Source organism: Hetaerina americana, unplaced genomic scaffold (genome assembly GCF_022747635.1).
Source record: "Hetaerina americana unplaced genomic scaffold, ioHetAmer1.1.p SCAF_1, whole genome shotgun sequence".
In the NCBI taxonomy this organism is placed as follows: Eukaryota; Metazoa; Arthropoda; class Insecta; order Odonata; family Calopterygidae; genus Hetaerina; species Hetaerina americana.
In genome coordinates, this window is record NW_027286069.1 from 86,369,650 (window position 1) to 86,394,351 (window position 24,702).

Sequence of the window (24,702 nt, forward strand, 5' to 3'; positions counted from 1 at the left end):
GAAACGAGCATACTCTTGGAGCTTACGTTTAATTCCATGTGTCTCCCAACAATGGCTAAACCAGAACGTTAATGAGGTTTTCGATACCAACTTTCCAAGTTTTGCGGACTACCAGATGGGATGGATTAAATTTCATAATTTGATGGCGGTGTGCTCAACGTTGTGAAACGTGTACCATGTTCTACAGAATGACGCCCGTCGGAGCTCCAGCGAACGAGAACTGCTGCCGAGCCGAGAGTTTTGATAGTTCGGCGCATTAGACTACCAGAATGATTAACCCAAAGCTTGAATAGTTTTGCATTGAGGGAATTATGCATGGTGAATTACAAGTCGGGACTAAGCCATATGGCGTGAGAAAATCAAGCGTTGCGGAGGTCGGGCTCCTTTCCTTGTGTAGTCTGCGATCTGTCACGAGATTCTTGTGTCGTGGAAATATTATCGCTTGTATTGCAATGAAGATCGTGCAATTATAGCGTCTGGATTTGGACACCGGACACTCCGTTCAGTGAGCGAAACACTTTCAAGACTCCAGCGTCGTTTACGTTTCCATTGTTGTAATCCTGAATGAAGTATTTTCCATTTGATAATGCTCTTCTTGAGAAATTTTAGAAAAACTGACTTTCAAAGACAAAGCTATTTCTCACTATGCAGCATTCTTCCTTTATTTTATAATGTATCTTGTGCAGATACATGATTTTTTGTGTGGGTCGTTTTTTCGCCATGGGTACTTTCTGCGTAGGTTAAGTAATTCACCTTCGAGCAGCATGCTTTTCGTTCACGCTTCTTAATTGGAATTCGAACGGACTATGCCAAGGAATCTTACCATAGGGGCCGTACAGATATCTGATACTGAGTTTTATATACCGACGGGAACGTCGTTTCGTATGCTCACAGGAGATTTCGCGCTGCGATATACAATAGATATGTATGTGAATCCACCAAGCAATGTTCTGATAAGTTCTTATGAGACATTTCAGTTAATTCATTATCCGATAGTAGTAGTTATCACGGGAGGAGACCGAGAGTTGAGATCATTTGCGCCGTTAGGTATGGGTGTTTAATTTGTTAAGAGTAGGATGTTGAGGGAATGGCGGGAGAATGGAAAGGAACCTAGCGTCCAAATTAATCTACTCTTAGCGAGAGGCGGCGAGGGATACGGAGTTAAATGTCCCTTTCGACGTAAGCGCACTCCACTTGAATTGCTGCCCAACCCAGCAAATTCGTTCGTTCCGAACAAGCCAATACATTAGCCAACGTGTCATCTCGATCTCTGATCATTTATCTATCTATGAAAGTATGTTACGTCATAGGATTCAATGGTTTCGAAAATATCTTCATTCTTCTTTCGATATGTATTGATTTTTCCTGTGCGATACTCAAGGGGAACGTTGTGCACCGTGAATGAGTTGTTTTTGTGTCACCAGTATGAGATATGGAGTTCGTTCATTCACATCGCCATGTCGGCACTTCCCTCATATCCACTTTGCGCCGCGCAGTCTCAGAATTCCTCTGCTCTATGCTAAGAAGATTAAGGAGCTCGAAAGACGAGCATTTGTCATGTCCTAATGCTTGCGCACGTATTGTTGAGCCACAACCGCCCACTCCTGTTGTTCCCTAGTCCGTGCCTTATCTTGTTGTTCTCGCCAACTCCTACGTCTTTTTATTTTTCCTTCCCTCGCGCATCAGGAGGAGAGCGAAAAAGATTCGCTCGCATCGCATTTCTTCGCCACATAAAGATTCCTCGCCGCATCACTCACCTCCTCCATCTATTTCAGCGGAATTTCCCGTGCTAGCTACCTTTACGTTGCTGCAAGGATTTGGGAAGGGGTGAGAACTTGGAGAGAATCAGGAAGAGAGAGAGAGAGAAAGAGTGTGGGAAGTTTTAATTTCAGGCGATCATGATGGGATCCTCGGTGTGACGAATCTCTTCTCATCGCCGTATTTTTCGGTGCAGTGTGGGTTATAGGGATGCGAGCGGGGAAGTGTTTCCGATGAGAAAAAACTTCGCGTGGGTCGGTCGCATGACGTGGTGTCGGAAAAGGGATGCCTCGGGTATCAGGGCCGCCACGTTTGCCCTTCCGCCCCGCCGTGACTCATCGCGCGCACCCTCTTGTCCCCCTCCGTCCCTGAAACCTCCCTCACGGTCCTCCGGATACACACAGTCGCTTCACTTTTCTCCCCCCCCCCATCCAACCAACCCAAATCCTTTCACGTCTACTACCCTCCCGACTGAACCCCGAACCCCCGCGGGGAAGGTTTGCCCCTGCTCACCGGTGGCGGTGAAGGAAGGGGTGGCGTGAGGGTTGAGCTATTAAGGGAAGGATTCGTAGAGGGTTTGGTTATGTATGGGGTGGGTGAGGAGGGCAGGTTAAATGAGGAGTGGGTTGGTGGCGGCGGGGGTTGTTCGGTACCCCTTCCCTCCTCTCTCGCTCGTCTCCGCCGACCACCCAGTTCCCTACTACCTCTTTCCCCCCCTCACCCACCCACCCTATTGCCCTCTCCCTCCGAAACCCTCGCTACCCTCTCCACCGGTATCGATCTAGTTTCCTGGCGGTTCCCTCCGCAGGAATTCCGCCTGTCCGTTTCCCACTCCTCCCGCGTCGTCATCCCCCGCTATATCGAGCACACAACTCTCTCTCTCCGTTCTTGCAACCACCCCCTACTCCTCCTCGTGTGTGTTTCAGTATATATATATATATATATATATATATATATATATACCTATATATGCATATATACACACACCTATAGATATACATTCATACATATTTGTATTTATATGTGTGTGTGTATGTTTTTTATCTATATCCTCCCTCTTTAGGAAAAGACTCGCCCATCCCACGCTTGACGACGAATATCTCTCTTTCTCTCCAGTGAGCGTACGGCCTCGGGGTTGGGGAGTGGTTGGCCTTCTATTTTTTTCCGTGCGACATATTCTTTGTACTCTCCTCCCCTCGAGGAAAGGATGAATGAAAGTGCCACGTTCGCGTGCTTGATTGTTTTCGGTCGGGGGTTGACTCATTAAGTTGGCAAGATAAACTGCTGGCAACCCCCGGAGGTGACATTACTGTGGTGTTTCCAATTTTCCCTCATCGCAAAGTGTCCCAAGTTTATTGCTCGTGCATGAGTGGCATTCCGTCGGTTCGCTGAGGCTGCCGGTTCCTGATGAGGCGTCAATTTGTTAATAAAACTTTAATAAAAGTGCGGCATTTAATCATGAAAATGCCACTCGCGGATATTAAGTGTTTGGTACGCGAATATGAAATTAATGCAGAGGTATAATCGTCCCTTTAAGATATTTAGAACGTAATTTACTTTCCTTTGTATAATTTGAGAGGGTAGTTTTCAGTCTTCGGGTCTTTCAGGTGGATTCGAATATTGTCAACCTTGTTACAATGACAGAACTAAGTTTCTTTCGACTATTAGCCTTTCATTTATTTGTTTAGATGCATGGGATATTTCATAAAATTTTTTTGTAATCATGAGCAAGTGGTTTATTTTCCACACTTCTACTTTACTTTTGCCTAAATATGAGCCTATGATAGCTCTGGAATTCAGTCTTCACTTTGAAAAATACTACTTATTGTTATTAAATAATTAATTAAAATGTGTTGATGTTATTTTTCCAATACGTAATGTTAATCATTATGCTAGACGACGTTATATTTGTCTGTAATTCGATTTATGACGAAAGTGTAATAATGATGATGTTTACATTGTTTCTTGGGTAATCATTTATTCCCTGGTATCTATTCAATTCAATTCCCGGGTATTTATTCATGGGTATATTCAACTCTCCGAACGGTAAATACTCTTATTCCTTGTGTTTCAGTGCTAGGGGTGCTTTGGCCTCAACTTCCATTTGGCGAGTGCCACTCAGCTGTTCTCAGCTTTTTGTTTACAGAAAAAAACAAGATTGCTCGGGATTCGAATTGTTTGATTTCCTGATGTCTGGCGTCCATCCTGTCCCACACATTTGAGTGGTTTTTTCCTCAGCAGACTCCCTTTCCACTCCCGCCCGAGTCATTCCTCCGTACATCCCATCGCCTGCCCATCCCACCCATCTCCAATCTCACGACGACGTTCGTTAAATCAACTCCAGTTTCTGGCGTAGATTCTGGGTTCATTCACCTTGCTCGCTTTTGACGACCATTTTTCGGAGCAAATTATCACTGCCGAAGGAGCAACAGTGATGAACCGTCAATTAACTCCTCCTTTGCATACAACGAAGCACGATGGATATTGATTTTTAGATATTTCGCCGTCCGTATTAAAAATCCTAGCTATTATTATACTGCCTGCATATGAATAAAATCTTCCGCGACCTTAAAATATCTCTTTACTCGTGATTCAATCTCGGGACAGTGGTTTTTTGTATGCTTTAAAAGATTGAGCTATATTTTATGCTTCGCAGTTTTGCAAAACAAGTCCATTCTCCCTGCAATGCATTTAACGCAAGATATTGACATCCATGTATTAATTTATCTTCCAAATGCTTCCTTCAGAATACCGTAGATAATGAGCTTGTATAAAAGTGCCTCGGGCTGAAAATGTTGTAACGTGGATTTATTGCCTTTAGATTTTGGCTAAAACAATAACTTGCTGTGATTATGTTTTGGGTATCATGCTGAATCGTAAACGCATATTCCTCGAATGCTCTCCTTTGACATTTTCCCGTCTAGATTTGATAATAGAGTTTCTAAGAAGATTTGCATGAACAATTTTCTCTGTATTACTCCTGAGAGGGCACCAGCGCCACCTTAGGCACCGCTAGCAACCAAGTAGGAGGGGAAGGAGGAAGGAAGACGCCCGAGTGTCCACCGTCTCGACGACGCCTTGGTGGGGAGAATGGCGCATGCGCAAATAACTCGGATCCTCGCTTCGCATTCCGTCCCCGCCCTCGGGCTCACTGTTCAAACTCACAACCGCAAGCACTTATTTATCTCATCCCCTTCCGATCTCCAGTTGCTGGGCTCTGCATTAAAGGCTCCCTTTCACTTTCCTCTATTGTCGGTCCATAAGGTTGAAGGCGGAAGAAAAGAACCTCTTAGAGCGAAGTATAGGGATTTGTGTTCGTTTAGTGTGGGTAATACAACGCTTTAAATAAGTATCACCGACTCTGTAAGTGACGCGTGGCTATTATGAAATACTCTTCAAATCCTTTCATTGATTCAATGAAATGTTTGGCATTGTGGGACATTTTGGAAGCCTTATTGTTTGATTTTCAGTTTCGCATGGAAGTAAACCTAACCGATAGGTATCATTTTTTTCACAAGTGCTGAGGATTTTTCTGCTCTTCTTCATTAGCCTATTCTCTTGTTGAATTACACATACCAAGTTATGGTTTCTATTAAGCCTCTCTTTAATGTCACGGGGAGCTGAATGGCTGGCTATGTCGTATTTCGTAGCCTCTTTTTAAATGTGATATTTACGAAAGCATCTCCAAGCACTTGGTTAAAACTTAAATTCCTGATTTTAGGCATTGTTTGAGCATTTCGTTTTCCATTTTTGCTGTATAAATAATCTTCGTGTTCCTTTTAATGTAAGCGATAGCAATAACCTTTATGAAATACGATGTTTTTACGTCTATTATTGTATTTTTTAGATATATCCGACAGAAGCTGGTGCAAATAACAATATAACACCAAGAGGTAAGTTCCAAGTTCAATTCATATCAACCTTTCTTGTTTTCGTAAAAAATATATTTTGGTTTTAATTGGTCTAAAAATCGAACGAGTTTGAATTAGCAAATCCGCAAGTAATAGTAGGTATTTTCATTGCAAAACTTAGTTCCTAATTATTTGAGCAGCATTCACTCGATGGTGAGTTTTTATAACGGCGGAGAAAATTTCCCACTGTCATTTTAATCATGATACCGTAGCGTAATTACTTCAAATTGTTAAATAATGATGGACAAATTCCATAAATGTTGTGGAATTTTAATGACTTCGTGAGACAATTAAAGAATGAAGGGATGAATGAAGAATTACTCTGGTATGGGTATTTAGATCAACGGGGTGGGTATCCATGACAATCCTCGAAATTGGCCACCCTGTTTATTGAAATACGGATATTGGAGGTATTCTTTATTCATCTTTATATTGCTCAGGAAACCATAAAATAATCAACCAATCTTAGTTAAAATCTTAAAATTCTCATTGCATTGAATTGTTTTTACTTATTGCCATTCTTAAACCAATATTTTTGTGCTTCATCCCGCTATTTATGTGAGCAAAACGGGACGATCCACAAAGATTATAATTGAATAAAATGAGCATTACATGATATTTGGAACTTGGGTTGATGAAAGTAAGAAGATAATGGTGAAATTAGTGCATTCAATCCTGAAATTAGAGCATGTATAATCTTTCACCCACCTAGGATTCCCGTGGCAGAAACTCATCCTTTGCTCAACTAAATGGGTGATATGGGCCGATCACATTGAGAGCATTTACGTCTTTTTAACTGTGGTGAGATAATTATTCGTGTCATAAACATGGGATATTAAAAAACAGTGACTATGGAAGAATTTAAACTTTTTAAAAGTCCTGGTAATAGGAACGAATACTCGTTATGAAATTGACGGATTAAGTAGGAAAAAATAATTTAACGGAAATGGAGAAGATCAAAAGAAAAATAGGAACTACACAAGGACAGAAGAAATAGATGGACATATGGATCACGTTGCGATATAAGCCATATGTATGGACCGTAATAGAAGGGGATACGCTAACAGGAATGTCGAGGTACAAATACAAGGACCAAATGAGCCATTGGACTGAAAGAACTATCTACCGAGGCTTGAGGGAGTTGGCACTGGAAAGGCAAGCATGATGGGCTGTAGACAATCAATCTTCTGATTGAAATATGATTATTAAGTACTTCGAATTTGAAGTAATTTCAGTACCAGTTTTAAAGTTGCGAGCAACGGATTAAGAGGTTGCTGGTATGAAATACATCATTTCCATCAAATACGAGTATTCTAAAGTATAAAGTAATTATTGATGAGTATACCAATTATTATTTTCATTGTTCCCAATATTTATTTTCATCTAAAATCGTAATCGTAGTACTTTATTCACTGATGTAGTGGAAATGTCGATTTCCTTTCCTATGACATTTTGTGGCTCGTCTTATATTGTGTAGGATGAGAAAATATCCCTCTAATTTCTCAGGAAAATACAAATACCTCTTCTAACAGTTCCATAAATGTGAATAACAGCTTTTAGAAGTTAATACAATTCTGTTTTCTTACTCAGAGTCAAGGTTCCCCACCCTTTTTCCTCGCCGTTTAGAATTTTATTCCAGCGAACTAGAGGGAGACGTTATCGATTTCCTGTGTATTATTGAGTGCATTTACTCCAATGCCCTTCCAAACTCGTCGCCTTGGAAACAGCCGGGGTATTCAATTCCCAAATATAACAAAATTTACCTCTAGGTTGGTCGTTTTTATTGAACGCGTGTCTATCGGGCTCGTGCTTGCCCATATAGGAGGGTTGGTTGCAACGTAGAACGCCAGCCCCAAGACGTACACTGACCTTCTCCTTCGCATTCGTCAATGATGCCGCTATAAATAAACCCTTAATCTTTTTTTTTTAATTTTTTCCATTCCTTCCACGTTGTCTTTTTAAGCGACGGGTCCCCCCTTCGTGGTGGCGGCGTCATTGTTGTGCGCCCACTGAGCTTATTTCGGCCGGAAGTGCCCGCACCCTTTCCCCTCCCCCGCCTCCTTCCACAAATGGCTCTCGAGGAGTTTAAAGTTCTGCCTCGAATGACGTCGTAGGCGTCCTTGCGCCAGTGGCGCCTTGAACCTAGTCCACACACATTACAGTCACGCCTGTCAGTCCGCCGCACGCAAGGCACTTCGAGCGTATCGAGCTCCTTCGGCGCCTGCGGTCCCCACGGGGTTTTCCATCGGTTAAGTTCGTGCCCATTGGCTGGTGTAAGCCTTTTTTCCAACGCGGAAGAGTCAGGTTTTCTCCCCATCAGACCAATAAGTTTTGAGTTAACAAATTCGTTTGATTTGGGCTCCTGAATCTCAGCACCATGCTCAATGGAGTTATAAAACTGAGGACTTCCTGAAGGTTCCCTATATATTGTTTTTAGATTGGCCAATCGATGAGGATATAATGTATCAAAACTGGTTCCTAGGCATGTTTTTATTATTGTTTATCAAAATTTCTATTTATACCATAAGCATAAATTACCTTTTGCCTCCGGTAATTTAAGTGCGTTTTAACTTTATTTTCTCCAACTATCGCTATCAAATATTCATCATATTTAGCGTGTGGCGTATAAATTCCAGTTTCTAGATCCGAGTGTTAGAATTAACTAGGATTCAGTTGGATAAACAAGTCAGTTACAGTTGTATCTGCGCCGTTCATTCATTCTTCAAACTTATGGTCGATCTTCCACGTAACGGAATTCATACATTTTTGAATAAACCAATACCTCCTTGAATCTGCGTACTCTAAACGTTCGTTTTAAAAAAATTGGCATTTTTTTGAAATAACCTTTTTTTGAGCTTGTCAATGCGATGATTTTTTTCTGCGCACACATCTATTTATTTTATTTGAAAATCATTAGATTATTTCATAGAGGGTTGTTCTTTAATTTAATAGGCGTAAGCATCACCCAATACGAATTTAGCTTTTTCAATTAATTTTTACCATCTGTGCTCGATGTATAGCATTTTTATTATCCTTTTAGTGTGATGCAGGCTTCTTCCCAACAGCCATACTTAATTATATTTTGACTAGTCCTCCTTGAAAGGATAATTTTTCATGGGATTAGGAATAAATGTCATGCATACAGATTTTATTTAATGTATTTTCAATCATTTTTTCGGGTACAGATACATTTCATTTCTGGAAATTTCTCAGTCGTGACACATGATGTACATTGAAATTGTTTTCATTGACAGTAGGATTTGGAAGTGGTTAAGCTTGGTAGTACACTTCTCTATAAGAGGGTATTAACATGGTAATGCATTCAATTAGTGAGAGAAAACATTTAATTTACTCAGTAGAAGCGAAAAACAACCTATGTATGTATATATATATGTCGCCTTTTTTACCGAATGGCAATATTTACGCGCCTTTCAAACCTCTTTGAATTCTTCCTTACGCTTGACTTGGCATTCTTTTAGTCTTTATGCAATCTTAAATCATGAATAATAAAATACTACAACAGCTTTCAGCATGAATTTCGGGTTAAGTTAAATGTATTCTTAAAGATAATTCTTCAGCCCATTCGCAATATGTTTCTCAAACTATCGGAGAACACGGTGGGGTGGATAAATAATAATTAAAAGGTACTTTTTAAACAATTTGCCTCAAATGAGAGAATATGATACATTAACGCATGGTTCCAACATTATATTATCATTTTTATCGCAAGGATACTGAACTGGTTCCTTCGAAACCCGTGTGTAAATTACCACAACATGAGACTGAACGCGAAACAACAAATGAAAATACTTAAGCATGAGGAACATTTCTAATTGACACCAAATAAAAAATAAACACTTCTCCCTCTGATAAAATATTTTTCCTTTGTACTGATTCAAGAAATCTCAGGGCGTACCCCAAACCTCATCACCAATTTCAATATTGGAAATACTTGAATGACTGCCTTTTCGCACTGAATAACAAATTATCCTTACTTTTGCAATTTTTTTTAAACCTATTCGAAACTTCAGGAGAGGGCAACTGAGGAAAAATTGTTCACGGAGTATTCTGGATCCATTCGACGATCGGTTCAAGAAGATATGCGTTTGCGCTAAGATTCATCGGGTACCTTGTTCCAAATAGCATTAAGTATGGCCGAATCTGGGCATAATTAGGCCTTATAAATATCTCCTCTCTACTTCTGTTTTCTGTTTTTTTCCTAGAAATGATTTTAAATTCAGATCTCTGCTTTATTCAAAATTACAATTGACCCGGTTGATAAAGGCACGTGATAATCTTTAGCCAGTTAAGCCCTAAAATCTCACTTTGAAATGAAATAAGCGGGTTACGTTCAGACTAAATATTTGCCCTACCCGTCACGAGAAAAATACATTTCAACCGATATTACTAGCACTTGAATATTGAAAACATTTGTGCGCGATTTCGCAAGTAAATTTTCCATTTAAATTCAACACCAGTGATTTGATTGAATTCCCTCTAGTGTCCATTCCTAAGTTCCGTAAAACTTCCGAGATCTCAAAACCAATCTGACTCTTTGGAAATACGACAGTTGGAATCGAGTGTGCTTCTCATACAAAAATTTGAGTAAAATCAGTGTAAAAATAACGACTCTCCCATGAAAAAAAGAGCAGCCTGTATGTGTCTAAGAACCCATCGTCCCCTGACTCCCTCATTGTCATCCTACTCTCTCTCTCTCTCCTGATTCTCACATATTTTAGTAGCTATATATTCAGTTTCCTTTTCCACCGTCTGATTAATTAGAATGTACATGTTTATTCTCGTTCTTTCGTTCTTGTGGTCCTATATATCTTACCAGGCCAAATTCACACATTTACACGCAAATACACACTCATCTTTCTTTCTCACTCTCGCCTACAAATTAGTTGCCTCTTGTTCTTTGATACGCTGTCCTAACGAAATAGGGCCGATCTACCATCCGGTTGAAATATTCGCCCAATGGAATGTTAGCTAAAAACGACAGGAAAAACAACAGTATTTATGAGGAATTATATTATCATCGTCATTGCCATCAGATGATTTGATTTTGGAAGTACATGCATACACAAACACTCACATAAATTTGAAAGCACTTGAAACTGTACTTTTTCAAAGAGGCCTATTCTAGGTTGATTTTTTTTTCATTTTTTTTCTACTCCCACCGTTTTTATTGTCTTTGATACATTTGTTATTGGATTAAGTTATTTACAGGTATAGTCTACCAAAATATCTTACAGTTCTCCATTCACCTGGAGTGCAATGTATATATACACACGAACATGCTTTCCCTTAGTTAAAGGACCAACTAGTGCGACCGGGATATATTCCATAGATTCAATCTATTCTCACTTTACACCAACTTTGGTTCACCTGACAGTCAGGATTTATCTCTTCGTTTCCTCGTCGTTTTCGTGTCACTTTTCCGCACGCATTTTGTACCCGATGAGGGGGAGCTGCCTTAACCTTCGCAACGACCCATGGTGGGTTAGACCGGCACATGCCCAGGAATATTTTTATTCACCTCTAGGACACTCCTAAACAATAATTAATGTTGGCATTTGAAGCGAAGAAGGAACGAATACATTATGATTTCCTTAAGGGATTTTGGCTGCAAGTAGGTCGAGAGGACGGACGCAGGGTTCACTTTAATTCCTACTTGAGGGCTGGTTCCTCCTACGTCCGGCGAATGGCGGCCAAGGACACTGCGACCAGGGCCGTGCCCAGAGAGGCGACTGCGGTTCGGGTCGCCGAACCGGCTGCCGCCTCGTGGGCCTCCAGCTTCATCTCCGTCCGGGTCTCCCCGCTCCACGTCTCCTTCTCGACGCTCTGCTCGTCAGAGAGCATGTTGTGTATCTTCTTCGACTGCGCCGACTCTGGAGGTGGGAGCCTCGGAGGTGGGTCCTCGGATGTGGTCGTCGCCTCCGTCGTGGTCGTGGTGGTCGTTGTCGTGGTGGTGGTCGTAGTGGTGGTGGTGGTCGTGGGTACCATGGTACCGTCGCTGAGGAAGTACGACGGCCCGATCTCCACTCGAATGTTTCTGAGCTCCTGCAACCTCCTGGAGCCGGAGATGACCCTGGACATCTTGGACCCGTCGGGGAAGTGGGCCACCAGGCGGCCCGTGTACGGGGTCTCGATTTCCGTCCTGTTGGCGATCAAGGTGACGTTGGCTGCGGTTCCCGGCAGCATCCTCGCCTCTACCCTTTCCGTCTCCTGCTTGGAGCCAGCCTCGGGCAGCCCCCACTTGAACGTCTCGACCCCCTTTCCTTGGCCGATCGCTTTGTCGTCCTCTCCCTTACCCACAACGGCGGTCGGGAGGCCCTTGAGCATGGCCTTTCCCTGCCCCCAGTACACGGAGTACTCGGACGTGTAGGTGAGCACGGTGTCAACGAGGGAGGACCCGTCCTCGGCGTCCGAATCGCCAGCTGACCCGTCGTTGATGAGCTGGCCCGTCGCGAGCACTATATTGTCGCCCCTGGCCCTCCGGCGCCTCTGGTTGAAGTGGATGCTGGACAGCTCGTAGCTGAGCGGCTCCGTCTCAACAAGGACCTGGCCATCCGTGTAGTGTCGTTCTTTCTCGTCGGTCACCTCCTGCGCCGCCCTCTTCCCAGATCGGCCCGACGTCTCCTCCTTATCCGTCGGTTTCTCGGCCACGGAGATCCTTCCCATTCCCTCCGATGTATCCAGCTTCCCGACCACATAATGGCTCCGCTTATCGTCTCCTGGCACGGTCTCCGCCCTCCGCGCCACGTAGTACAGCTTGGACTCCCCCCCGCCGACAGCCCCGACCGGTACCATGTTGAAGCGGTTCCAGTGGACCCAGCTCAGCTTGGCGCCACCTTCCTCGTTCTGAAGGACCTCGTACGTGTCGTATGCGAATACAAGTCCCAGGAGCGAGACATGGCAGGCTGTGGACGTAGCGCCCAGTCGCCCGGGGAGCCAGGCGCCGTTGTGCCTGGCTCGGCAGACGTAGATGTCTTCCTTCTCGACGTCCTTGGGCGCCTCCGCGTCTTCGTTGGCGGTGTCACCCTCGTTTTCGTCCGTTGGCAGTTGGTAGGGTTTCTTGACACCCAGCTTGATGGATCCTAGGACGGTGTCGTTGGGTTTGGATCCCCGCTCGCCCTTGATCCAGCGAAGCGTACTCGAGGTGACCATCTGTCCGTACTGGGAGCGGATGTGGACGCTGTCATCCGCGGAGGAGAAGACGATGAACAGGGCCAGGAAGGCGAGGGCCGGGATGTAGAGGACCCGAGTCCTCCAGACGCTCTCTTCGGCATGCATGGTTGTGAAGCCTGCAGGGGGAAAAAAAGAATATTGAAGTTAAGATCATTGTTACCAGGGCAAATTCAGGATTTAATAAAACGATCTCCTATGGTTAGAATATTCCAGCAGCTCCACCAACTGGAGGTTGTTAGACGTATAGTTTTTGATAATTTACTATGATACTGCGCCATCGCGCTGTTTGTTTCCTCCTTGCATCGAGGGTTAAGAGATAAAATGTAAGAAGAGACTTAGCATAGTTGAATGCATTCATGAAGGGTTAATTAGAAAGCGGATATTTAAATTATTTTTATATTTAGAGTAATAATCTTGGCGAAAAATATCATCCCTGTCACAAATAAATCTTTCATACTTGAAGTATGGAGATTTTCTAGCGAAAGAGAACTTTTTTCCCGTAAAAGTGTCGCAATTGTGGGTCTTACTTATCTCCAAAATTCTAGACTAAATGTAATATGAATCCTACCATATTTTTTTCTACTGAAGCTTGATTTTTCCGAATGATAAAGATTATGATCCTCAACTCAAAAAACGAATTTTTTTTAATGACGTTACTGTTATTCTGCCATGAAGTTCAAATAATATGTATCATTTTGACAACATCGTATACTCGGTATTTAAGCATAAAACGCTTCTTTGCGCATGCCAGACAAGTTTTCGTTAATGAGGCAGTAATATAAGAGATCCATAGAATGCTGATCATACTCGGATACTTAAGAATAAAAAAATATGCGAATGTTACACATAATCATGCCAACATTTAATTCATCTTATCCCAGTTCTCACACGTGTAAACCTGAGAAAAGACGAGAAACCTTCTCGCTTACGGCGAGAAGAAAGTTTGTCGAAATTCATATTGTGCGAAAATTGGCAGACAGACGACATGCAAGAAACGATTTCCAAAACATCTAAATTTTTCCTTTATCCTCCCTTATTTCGCAGGTAATAATAACATACAATTTTATACTATTGGCAATCGACTGGGGACGGTGAGTGGCCGGAATTTAATCAATCTGAATTACCCACGATATACTTTGCGGAAATTGAAGTATTGGTTTCCGTTGAGATCATTGAAATTCATTCACGCATTCTTAACTGAGCTGTGATACGACAGTGCTTGATTGGCGAGGCGGGAAGCACAGCTGCGGGTTCGGGAGATGAGAAAGGGAAAAGTGCGAGTTTCGCCTTGTCGCCGATTGATGCTGAGAATGCCCTTCGAAGGGCGAGATGCCGAATAGGTTGAACTTGAATCCGGAGAGGGAAACACACGGTGAAGGAAGGGGTTGGCGAGGGCAGCCGTGAGCACACCAGGAAAGTGGGTTAAGGTGGAAGTGGGATTCAGACTAATCAAGTGCCCTGCCCGTAATCATTTTTCCCTGGAAAAGTTCAATCGGCAGTGTGGAATAAAACGTACGCAAATAAAAATTAGATGAATCACTTAATGCCTTCTCCGACTCATTGCCGTCATAAAGCAGATTGTAATCCCTTTCGTACACACATACAATCATTATGCCATTCAGATGGAATAATTTCAAAGTCAAATTTCAGCTATTACCTACAGCAATTATGATTCTCTATTCCACTTTTAATAATGTGACATGGGTAATGGTCATCAGAGCGAGAATGCTAGAATACAGACGGTATGATTTTTCGTATAAAAAATAGGATTAATCAAATCCGAAGTATCTTTGTTAGATTGGCCGTCCAAGATTTGCGTTACCTGTCTTTGATCGAGCAGTTTCACTCGAATTTCTTCTTTAGATAATGGTTCTCGTATAATGATCACGTAACACCTAAGCCTCCCAACCACGACCCCCTCATGTCTTTCTCAGCCTATATTTGCTCATTGCAGCTTTAACGCGTTCATTGCTTAATCATTCTGAAAAAATGTTGACACTTCCTCCATTATGACGTGTTGCCTGCATATCACGGCTTGCCCATTAAAAAAAAAAATTCTTTCCCACCAAATATTTTTAATTTCCGACGATTTTTGAGCATTATACCTCCGGACGTTTTTTTATCGATTGAATGTTGCACATTCGCTTACAATTTCATCAACCATCCATAAAACAGATGGCGACTTATATGTAAATAAGTTCTGACTTTTGTAAATATAAAGATGTCTTTCGATGCATGGTATGTTTCAAAATAGAGTTGGAGATGACAATAGAATGAAATGAAATGTAATAATTTCATGAGGCCTAATCGTTAAAATTGCAAGTTAACTTATGCAATTGAGTCCATAACGTGCTGGGCCTCGTCCATTATGAATTTTACCTTCTCTTCCTCTAATACTCGTTCATCAAAGTTTGTCGACGATTTTAAGCGTTATCTGGATGCCAGGGCTACCCAGCATTTTACGCAAGCTGTTGACAAGATGGTGTTATTTCTTAGAGGTGCCGTGCAACGCTCATGTTAACGACTCCCTTTTTTTCCATTTGTCATCTCCCGCAGTCACTCACTCATTTCATCCCTCCCGAGTAAACAAGGCTAGGTCCCAGTTTACCTGGTGATGTAACCCGCTGACTCGCGAAGCCCTATTAGGGACTACACCACCCGGCCATTATTGGACAACTGCCGGGGTGCTTTAGTTCTTGGAATTGGGGAAGCTATGGAAGTGGGGGTGGGACGACGAGCGATAAGGAAAATGCCTGGGGCATGGTGCTCGTTGAGTGTTTACGGTCGTGTCGACAGACGGGAGATTTTGCGGAAAGCGGGTGTGGAATCGGCACGGTCAATTCTTTCGGAGGGCTCACGTTCTGGTGTCCCACGGGATGTGGGTGCATCGGGATGTTTAAAGAGTTATGGGTCGATTGTCAGGCAGCATGCCTCTTTTGCCGCTCGTTGGTGCAATCGGGTCAAGTACACAGAGAAGAGAACCAACCGCACGGGAGAATTGGAGACGTGGTCCCGCTACCCCCTTGTCGATCCTCTTCGACCCCTTTTTCTCATCTCGCCGTCCTTCTCTCTCGTGACTACAAGTCGGTTCCCACAAGCGTTTTGTTCCTTCCATTGCCATTCTATACTTGGTAAACACATGCTCCCAACGTTTCAACCCCACCTCCTCGACAAGGCAGCATCACAACCTTCACGAACGCACCTCCACACCTCCTCGTCATCATCCGGTTTAGCACGCCCAACGGCGGGAGAAATTGTAGCACACCCTCCCTCCCACTTAACACCTTCCTCCCTCATCGCCACGCCCCCCGCCTCCCCCTCGATTGCGCAACGCTCCTAGTATCTCCTTCCCTCATCCATTGCCACCCCTCCTGCTCCCTGCACCCCAGATCATCGATTGTCTCTTCATTTGCCACCAATATCGCGCCCTCTTTCCCGCGAGAGCATTTTTTTTCGTCTCTCACTAGTCCGGTGCTCACCATTTAACTTGTTTTTTTTTTCGATCACTCTTGAATCGTTATTGCCGCGATGTGTGTTCAAAACGTTCTCGTTCTATTTGCACGTCAAACGCTCGATTTCGATCAAGATTCATCGTTAAAAAGAAGGTGAAAAAGTTCAAAAATGTGAACATTGTAATTTCTTGTTCGCTTGTGTGGTAGTAGCGTGTGGGATCTTCCTGAATGAAACACGAAGTAAAAGGGGTATTACTCGACGGCTGCACATTGAAGATGGTTTCCTCGTATCATTTACTATTCGTTTTTATGTATAATTTGCAAATTCTAAACTAAATAAAATTATGATTAAATGGGTGCTGCATCATGATGGTTCAATAAATAATTTTCCGAACGATTTGATAAAAAATCTCCCTGAAATTTGATGATATATTCAAACCAGCAAATTTTTTGCATCCTAAACAACAACCATTCCTTCCATTAAATTCAAGGTAACTTCTCCGATATGTGGTGCTATTTTTCGCGTACAATTTTTTTCGCAAAATTATATAGAACTAATAGCTTGGCATTCAGTTCTCACCTTGATTGCTTCACTTGCCCATTGGGCTAGGAAAATGGTAATACAAACTTATATATAATTCTTTTCGAGATTTTATTTTGTATAGTCCGTTAATTAATATGACTCGGGAGAGGAATGGTCCAAAATTATTCAGTAAATCATAGGTTGCTTATTTTTATAAGGACGCAGTTTAAAGAATTTGTTCAATGAGAGCCATGATTACAAGGCGTAGTGGTTTTTGTCTCTTCGGCTTTCTTTTTGCTTTGATATTGTTGATGTTCGAATTAACCCTATCGGTTCTATTTCTTGCCAAGTTTTACTTTATACTCTGGGGAACCCTCTCTCACACTTATCTTTGGCCTATTTAATTTCATTTCACCCAGTGCAGTCCCTTAATTAAAACATTGATGAATTAATTTAATCTTAATGACGCAATAGATATGCGACACGGATTCATTAAAACATCACCATACCTATAATTAAAAATCATGCCAACACTTATTCTTTTTATCTTTTGTAAAAATCTCTAATTACTCCTGAGCCCGTCTTACGTCTGTGATAAGTTAAACCTCGCGAACCTTATATTGGTTATCAAAAGATTGTTGCTTGCCCGGTACGAAGCGAAATGACAAATTATTTAGGCAGTTATTTTTCTCGAGCATTTATACTGCTATGAAAATCATTTTCTCTAACATTTCGAACCGCAGTTTCAGCGACATTTCAAAGTGAATGTTTCGGTGAATTTCTCTTGGCATGAACGCAATACGCCATGGTGCATTATTAGTATCATTATTGAATTTAAATAACGTAGCTGACTTAATTAATCCGATAGATATTCACCAGACGAACCGATGGTCGTGCTCTGATTCATGGGACAGCCATCGTTAAACAATACAAAATTACGTTAAGCTTTCGAAATTATATTCAGTGGATCTTCACTTAGACTTCTTGTTGAGTTTTGAAGGTTTTTACTTTCGTTTATATGTGAAATGAACAATTGAATTATTTGTTACACTTTATAACATTTGATCCAATCAAAACAATATATAATCATATGTTAATGTATGATATATGTACATATTATACATATAATCATATTAAAATGATAAATGTTCATATAAATAAAGCATTTAACACCGAACAAATCAAAAAATCTAATTAAGGGATTATAAAATTAATAGTCATCAGCATTTGATGACCGAGTTTACTTGCGTCGTAATTTCATTTTCCAGATTAAGGTAGGTCCAAACAACTTTGTTTTACCATCAACACTCAGGCAATTTAAATTTAATAGGAAAGCCGCACGTGGAATGTTTATGATGTTAAGACGACGAGCTATACACTAACATTTCCTCTAGAATACATAACTAATCGAGGTTCGATTGGAGCGTGTCGAAGGAGAAAAAAAGTCGCCCGGTGAATCATCTTCACTCGATTATCTCGCCGAGTGATGGACTTGATGGCGGGATGGTGTTCCGGACCCGCCTCCGCGACAACCTGTGATCTTTACCTCGTGACTGGGAAGGAATTCCCCGACGGCGGAACCAAGCCCCCCCCCCCGTGCGCGCCGCACCCGCCTCGCCTCCCGAGTCGGGCGCGGAGCCGTCGCGCGCTTTTAAAGGTGAAGTAACCTACCCACCCACCCACATGGGCCCTTCTTCCCGAAAACGAATTTCTCCTCTCTGGGATCGCAAACGACCGCCTACCGCGAACTGGTGGGTTCCAACTCCGAGGAGTCCGCTTGTTCACGAACCCGGTAGAGTAAAAATAAGAAAAAACGCTCTCAAAAATGTTCGAGTCGGTGTGAGAACAAAATATCACGCGCCCTCACGGAGTCGACGACATACCTATGGATTTGGCAATTCCGTCGAGGTCAATTCGATTCAGCGCCGGCCCGTTGCGACCATCGTACGGGGCAGAAGAGAGAGAATATCTGCAGTCTGCAGTGGATGAGATGATGTCTCACAAACACAAAAAACACGCACGAGCACGATGAATCCTTTTCTCTCAAATCGCGGACCTTCTTCCTTCTCTAGGGGCACCGCACGCCGCTTCTCCCGCGCCACGTAATCCAAAACACACGGCGTGTGACGGAGGGGACTACCAGGAACGTCGACCGGTTTTCCCTCCTGTTTCGAACTTCCCTCCTCGCGCGAAACACAAAACCGTTTTATCTCTCTCACTTAGTGCACTGCTTCACCAAAGTCACTCCACACGATCACACACACGATACCCCGCCCTCGTGAAAGGGGCACGAGGAGGAAGAAGAATCTCGCGAGGGTGCGGCCAGGGAAAGGGGCACGCCAGGGGGAGAAGGCGAAGAGGAGTGAATGCGTGCGCACTGGCGATGCCTATGCCTCGACTTCCCGCGAGGATCTTTCCCCACTTCCTCTCTCTCCCTCTGTCCGTCCGCCTGTTTCACGGAGTGTGAATTGGGCGGAGGAAAATACGCGGGAATGGCCGCGGAGGTCGAGGGAGATTAGGCCCGCTCGTTCCCTACCACACACTCTCTGGCTCCTTTCCTTGTGGCGCGCACGCCTTCGCTCACTCGTCGGGAGCACTCACTACTCCGGGGGACGCGGTCAATCTCCGCCGCCCTGATTATCACACGAGAGGGTCGGGTCGACGATACACCGACCGACCTGATGCGAGAAGTCTGGGAATCTCAACGCTCGACGTGATATGTGCGCTCTTTCGTTCTCACGCTCACTCTCGACCGCCTAACGCCAACGACTGAAGACGACACACTGCGAGCCGGGCAGCGGTGGCTTGTTTTTGCCCCCACAGCGCTGCCCCCTCTCCCGCCCCACGCTCCCCTCCCTTCCCCTCCTTTACTTCCCCTCCCGTCCTCGCCCTTCCCCCCTCTCTCGCTCTCCACCCTCCCCTCATGGGGTCTCTCTCTCTCTCTCTCCTTCCCGCCATGCCACTCTCTGTTCTTCCCCTCTCGCCTCTCCTCCCCTCCGGGAGCACCCCTGCGCGAAAATGTCTCGGCTGGAAATGCACACGCACTCGGGAGTGCGCGTTAATTGCTCTCGCTTCTTTTTTCTTCATTGGGAAACGCCATTAGCACGAATTCCGCTGATTGCATTAACGCACTGGCTTTGGAGGTTCCCGTGTTCTGTGGCCATTGCTTTTTCCCCTCCCGAGTTTCGTCGTATGGTCGGTTATGTGTAGGTATATATAAATAAATGCACAAACATTTTTTTTAGTTTTTTTCGATCCGAAAATTAGCTGGAATTCTTTCCAAGGCTATTTTATTTTACTTTTGGCTCTGTGTAGAAATTGGGGCGCAGAAATGTCCCAATTATGAGCCAGAGTTGGCTTCCAAACGCTGCCAAAATTAAGGGGATCGATCCCGTCCGCAGCGACTTAATCCACTGTGTATGAAGATTTAAGGCCAATTATTTTCTTCAGATGAGGGCGTCTTTCATTTGAAACGGTTTGACGAGACTGCGCTTAGTTTCATACATCATGTTCTAGAATGAAAACGAGTGCCTCGCATCAATAATTTTGATTATCTATGATGAATTTGATGTCGTTGTGACTCAAACGGGGACATAATTCTCGAGGGGGGGGGTTGTTTGGGTATCCTCGACGAGTTTTGGCGGCACGTGCTGACTAAAACTTCAACCAGAAACAGCCCGCACCGTCTGCGGTTGTGATTTCCATGATTCCGTCGTCATTTTCCCCGAAATCACTCTCGAGTTACGCGTCGCTATTGTGGGATTTTTGTCGTCACCTCGCCGTTTTAAGTTTCACCGGAAGGCTGCCTTCCGCTCTCAGCTGACCATTGTTTGAAAATGAATGAATGAATTTACGAAAGAATTATCCCTACATTCCTCCTGACACGGTGTCGAAAGCGCGAGAGGAGGGATGGGTTTCGGTGTCGCCCGTATTGCTTTACTCCTTTGTCTGCTTTCTCATCGCTCTCCCTCTTTCTATCTCCTTCGTGCGAGTCCACCTCTCTCCCTTGTCACTCTCTCTTTCTCCTCGCGCCACCCCACCCCCACATCATCCGCTCCCCCCCCACCGCCCCCTTCACCCACCCTCTCGAGTTTCCTCTCGCGCTCCCGTTCTCTCCCTCTCTGCCCGGCCCCGTCGCCTGCTCCCATGCCCGGCCGACCGCATCAGCAGCGGGCGTCTCTCGCCTTCCCTGGTGTGGGAGAGGGGAGGACAAAGGGGTCACACCCAGCAGCAGCAAACCCCCCTTCCCTTTTGGCTCGGAGATGAGGAGCCATTGTGTGGTTGTGTGTGTGTGTGTCGAGGGTGATGCGAGAGTGGCCCTGGGTGCAACGCGATGCAATAAGGGCGAACCCACCTTTTTTTCCCTCACGGTTCTCCCTACCTCGCACCCAAAACCGACGTCGTCAGCGTCTCTGCGAAAATATTTCTAAAAACATAGTAAATGTAGATTACTTTGTAAAACAGGATTTTCCAACAGCCCATGGCCAGTTTCGTGGAATGCATTCCAAATCCTCCGCTGATAACGATATTTATCGCACCCGGCAGTTGTTTTTGTAACCAAATTTTACCGTGTTGCCTAATCTCTCTACACAACTTTTGCGATGCTTTTCCACGAAGTGCGATTGAGCTAGACACTATGAAGGCTTGCGTAATTTATGTTATTCCTTTGTCTTATCTAAGTCACTCTCTCCTTCCCATTTCATTTCATATGATAAACGCATGTTCCGGTATTTTTTCTTATTTGATGACGTATCGCTGTTCCAATAACCGATTCATGACGGGTCGTAACGAGGTCCCGTTACAGAGGTTTCAGAAACGAACGATCCGCACTCCGCAAAGGCTGGGAGCCAACTGCCAACAGCGGCCTCCAGCCTTCTCTGAGACTCCCTTCTCCTGAAGCCAGTCTGAGAAACCGCCGCCCGTCCATACGTCTATCCGGGGAAAATAAGACACTACTTTTGGCACAGGCATTGCACTTATGTATTCAATGAGCATTTCGGTAATTTTCATTTCCGTGTAAGGTTTACATCATTAACTAGGATATTTTGGCGGGAAAAAATCACAAGGTGTTATTAAGGGCATATTTTTCCAGGGAGTACCAGTACTTTTTGTTCATGTATTTTTCTTTAATTTTGGCTAATGTCAGTAATCAGGGAGATGCACCAATGCAATTTTAAATAAACAGCTTTCGCAATCACGGGAATTCTGTCACAAATAGCAATTACTAATTACCGCATCACATGGTGACTTAATACTCTCTATCACTCGCCCTCTTGGCTACTTGGAGGGTAGGTATGGATAGTAAATCACCCACGAAGACAGAAATCTTTTGAACGGTTGAAATTTTTGTAGTTGTTCTAAATTTGACAGCGCATTAGTGGTAGCGCATATATAATCGTGTTTAATGGTTTGAGCTCTAATGCACTTGGGTGCTATTGGGCTTCCATAGACAGTTTATTCGGTTCCTTTTTTCCCATTATGCATTAATGATTTTATATGAATGACATATTGCATGAGAAACTATTTTATGTGCCTGGAGGGGCTCTTTTGTTCTGGATTATTCCATTCGCCTTAAGAGAGCATTTATCATTGACGGTCACTGGAAAAAAATCACCTGCGGAATCGACACTTCCTCTCCCGGAGGGAATGATGAATACTCCTTCGCGAATCTGTGACCTCGTTGCCATTAAAAAAGAATGATAAAATTTCGAATGCGAAAGCAGCTGAGTTAATCCATCCCGTCCGTTCCTTCCCCTAAAAAAAAGAAAAAAAAACTCCATTTCCTCCTCTCCCCACCTCGAGGAGGATAATGGGCTCGGATGTCTCACTCGAAGCCTGCCTTCCTATGGTCCCGAAAATAACGGAAAAAAAGACCAAGACACAATTTGGTGCTCTCCCTCGTCACTTCTATCCCTCTCCCCCTTTCTCCCCGCAACCCCTTCACCAACTCACTCTCCCCACACACAACACCCCCTCCTGCGCTGACGGCCCAATCGAGTGGGCGGACGGACATTCGGAAATCGGTGGAGGGAAGGGGGCTGGACGAGGATGGGTGGCTTACGGAGGGAGTGAGTGAGAGTGGGTGGGTCATTGGGGGGTGGGATAGGTGAAAGGGTTGGGGATCCGACGGGGGGGCACGAGGCGGTCGGCCCGGGGAGAGTGCGTATATGGATTCGTGGGGACGGTGTGAGGGCGGCCGGCGGTGGGAGACGCGTAAGGCTGGCGAGAGAGGCGGACCGAGGCGATGAGAATGATTGCGCGTCAAACTTAACTGATGGCGACCTGTCACTCGCCCTTTCTCTCCCCCGATCTCTCCCTCTCTCTCTCATCCGTCGACGATTTTGGCGAATGGCACAGCCACCGCGCCCTTTTTGTGATCTAGGGGCCGGCTTGCTTGTTTATTTCATCGTCTCATTTGCGTCGACTTGTGCGCGAGCTCGGCCATGTGAGGGACTCAGTCTGCGGTTCCGATCCACCTCCTTCCCCCCTACCCATTCTCACACCCGTATCTTTCGTCTCGCCCAAGTGGAGGGGAGGGGAAAGGGATCTGGTCAACGCGCGCCACCCCGTGGAGACGCAGCTTCCGACCATCGAGAGCCAATGGATTCGTCTTCGGTGTTCCGGAGTCGGCCTGTTGTTCTCGCGATTGTCCATCGATCGTGGCGACTGTCAGGGCCACCCAGTCTGAAATCCTTTGTTCATGGTCGGAGCGAATCGTAAATGATGCTACGCTGGAGGGATGCTGTGGTCCAAGTTGTTCGTTAACGAAGACCATTCCGCATCACGCTTGTATCCAATTCAGAGTATATAGGTATACATTAAAGTTTACGAAAACGCATGAGTGTTAAGAAGATCCGGCGTGTTGTTTCGGTTGTCAATAAATGTGTCGCCTAAATGTGGTCAGGTTTAAATGGCACTAGATTGAATGAATATATAAATAAGATTTGACGTATAGTTCCGGATGCACTTTACCTCTCGCGGACTCAATTTGAATCTTACGTAATGCCTAGCAAGATCAATATGGGCATACAGAGTCGTTGAAAACGCCAATCTTTTGCCATTAGGGAGAAATTCGATCCATTTTTTTGAGTTGAGGATTAACCGTGGGCTAAGTGTATTTTTTAAAAATATTTTCTCCGCGGTTATGATACCGAAGAAAATAAGTCCTAATAAGAGTAGCAAAATAGATTCATCTCAGAAGTTTCATATTCCCTGGGACTAAGCATATTGGGAAGTTGAAAGGCTGTTGTTTCATTCGTGGGTTCTTGCGAAGTGATTAATTATTGTTAATATTCATCTATCCGAAGCCGCAACCCAGTGTAGAAATTACTGACTAGCGTTAGTGTCATTGCTGTTAGGAAGTATATTTGTCACTCTTTTTGGCATTCAATTGCAGTTTCACCATAGATTTTACATTAAAATGTAGGAATGTGGTTGGAAAACTCGGCGTGATAATATAACTTATAGAGTTGCGCTTTTTTATATTCTCCCTGAATTATTCACGCCATGAAGCGAATTGTTTGAATGAACCCGATTAGATAACGGATGCAAAAAAAAACTCATGAATTATTCCAACGGGTTCGGGAGAAAAGTTTTTCAGCGTCGATTTATGTGGCTCTGCTGAAGGATTGATACGGAAATATGTTTTCGTTCCTGTTCAAAGTCCCGCGTCCTTCGAGTAATATTATTTGAAAGATGTATTAGTCGCAGCAGGTAGGGCAGGTGCTATTTACCCGTTCAAAAAAAGTATAGTTCAGTGTGATCATTCCCCATCACCAACACCTCCTCTCAAGCCATCTCAAGTGCTTGCGGGATGTCAAGGCACCTGCCGCACATGAATTTGATTGTTTAAAAACGGGGACTATAA

At 44.1% G+C, this 24,702-nt stretch overlaps 1 protein-coding gene across 2 annotated transcripts; it reads right to left on the reverse strand.

The window, feature by feature from the left end:
* Positions 1-8,809: 8,809 nt before the first annotated feature.
* LOC139694258 (protein unzipped-like) lies at positions 8,810-19,604 on the reverse strand. Of its 2 annotated transcripts, none has more exons than XM_071592717.1 (2): positions 18,719-19,604; positions 8,810-12,976 (listed from the first exon to the last, which is right to left on the reverse strand). In XM_071592717.1, exon 2 carries the CDS (start codon positions 12,963-12,965, stop codon positions 11,361-11,363), a length of 1,605 nt encoding a protein of 534 aa, XP_071448818.1. In that variant the 5' UTR covers positions 12,966-12,976; positions 18,719-19,604; the 3' UTR covers positions 8,810-11,360. The 2 variants fall into 2 exon arrangements, with proteins under 2 accessions (XP_071448818.1, XP_071448827.1); XM_071592726.1 differs by lacking the exon at positions 18,719-19,604 and adding an exon at positions 15,852-15,938.
* Between the last annotated feature and the right edge of the window lie 5,098 nt (positions 19,605-24,702).

Excerpts from the sequence above, each read along its gene's own strand:
- LOC139694258 (XM_071592717.1), bottom strand. The coding sequence starts at position 12,965 with ATGCATGCCGAAGAGAGCGTCTGGAGGACTCGGGTCCTCTACATCCCG.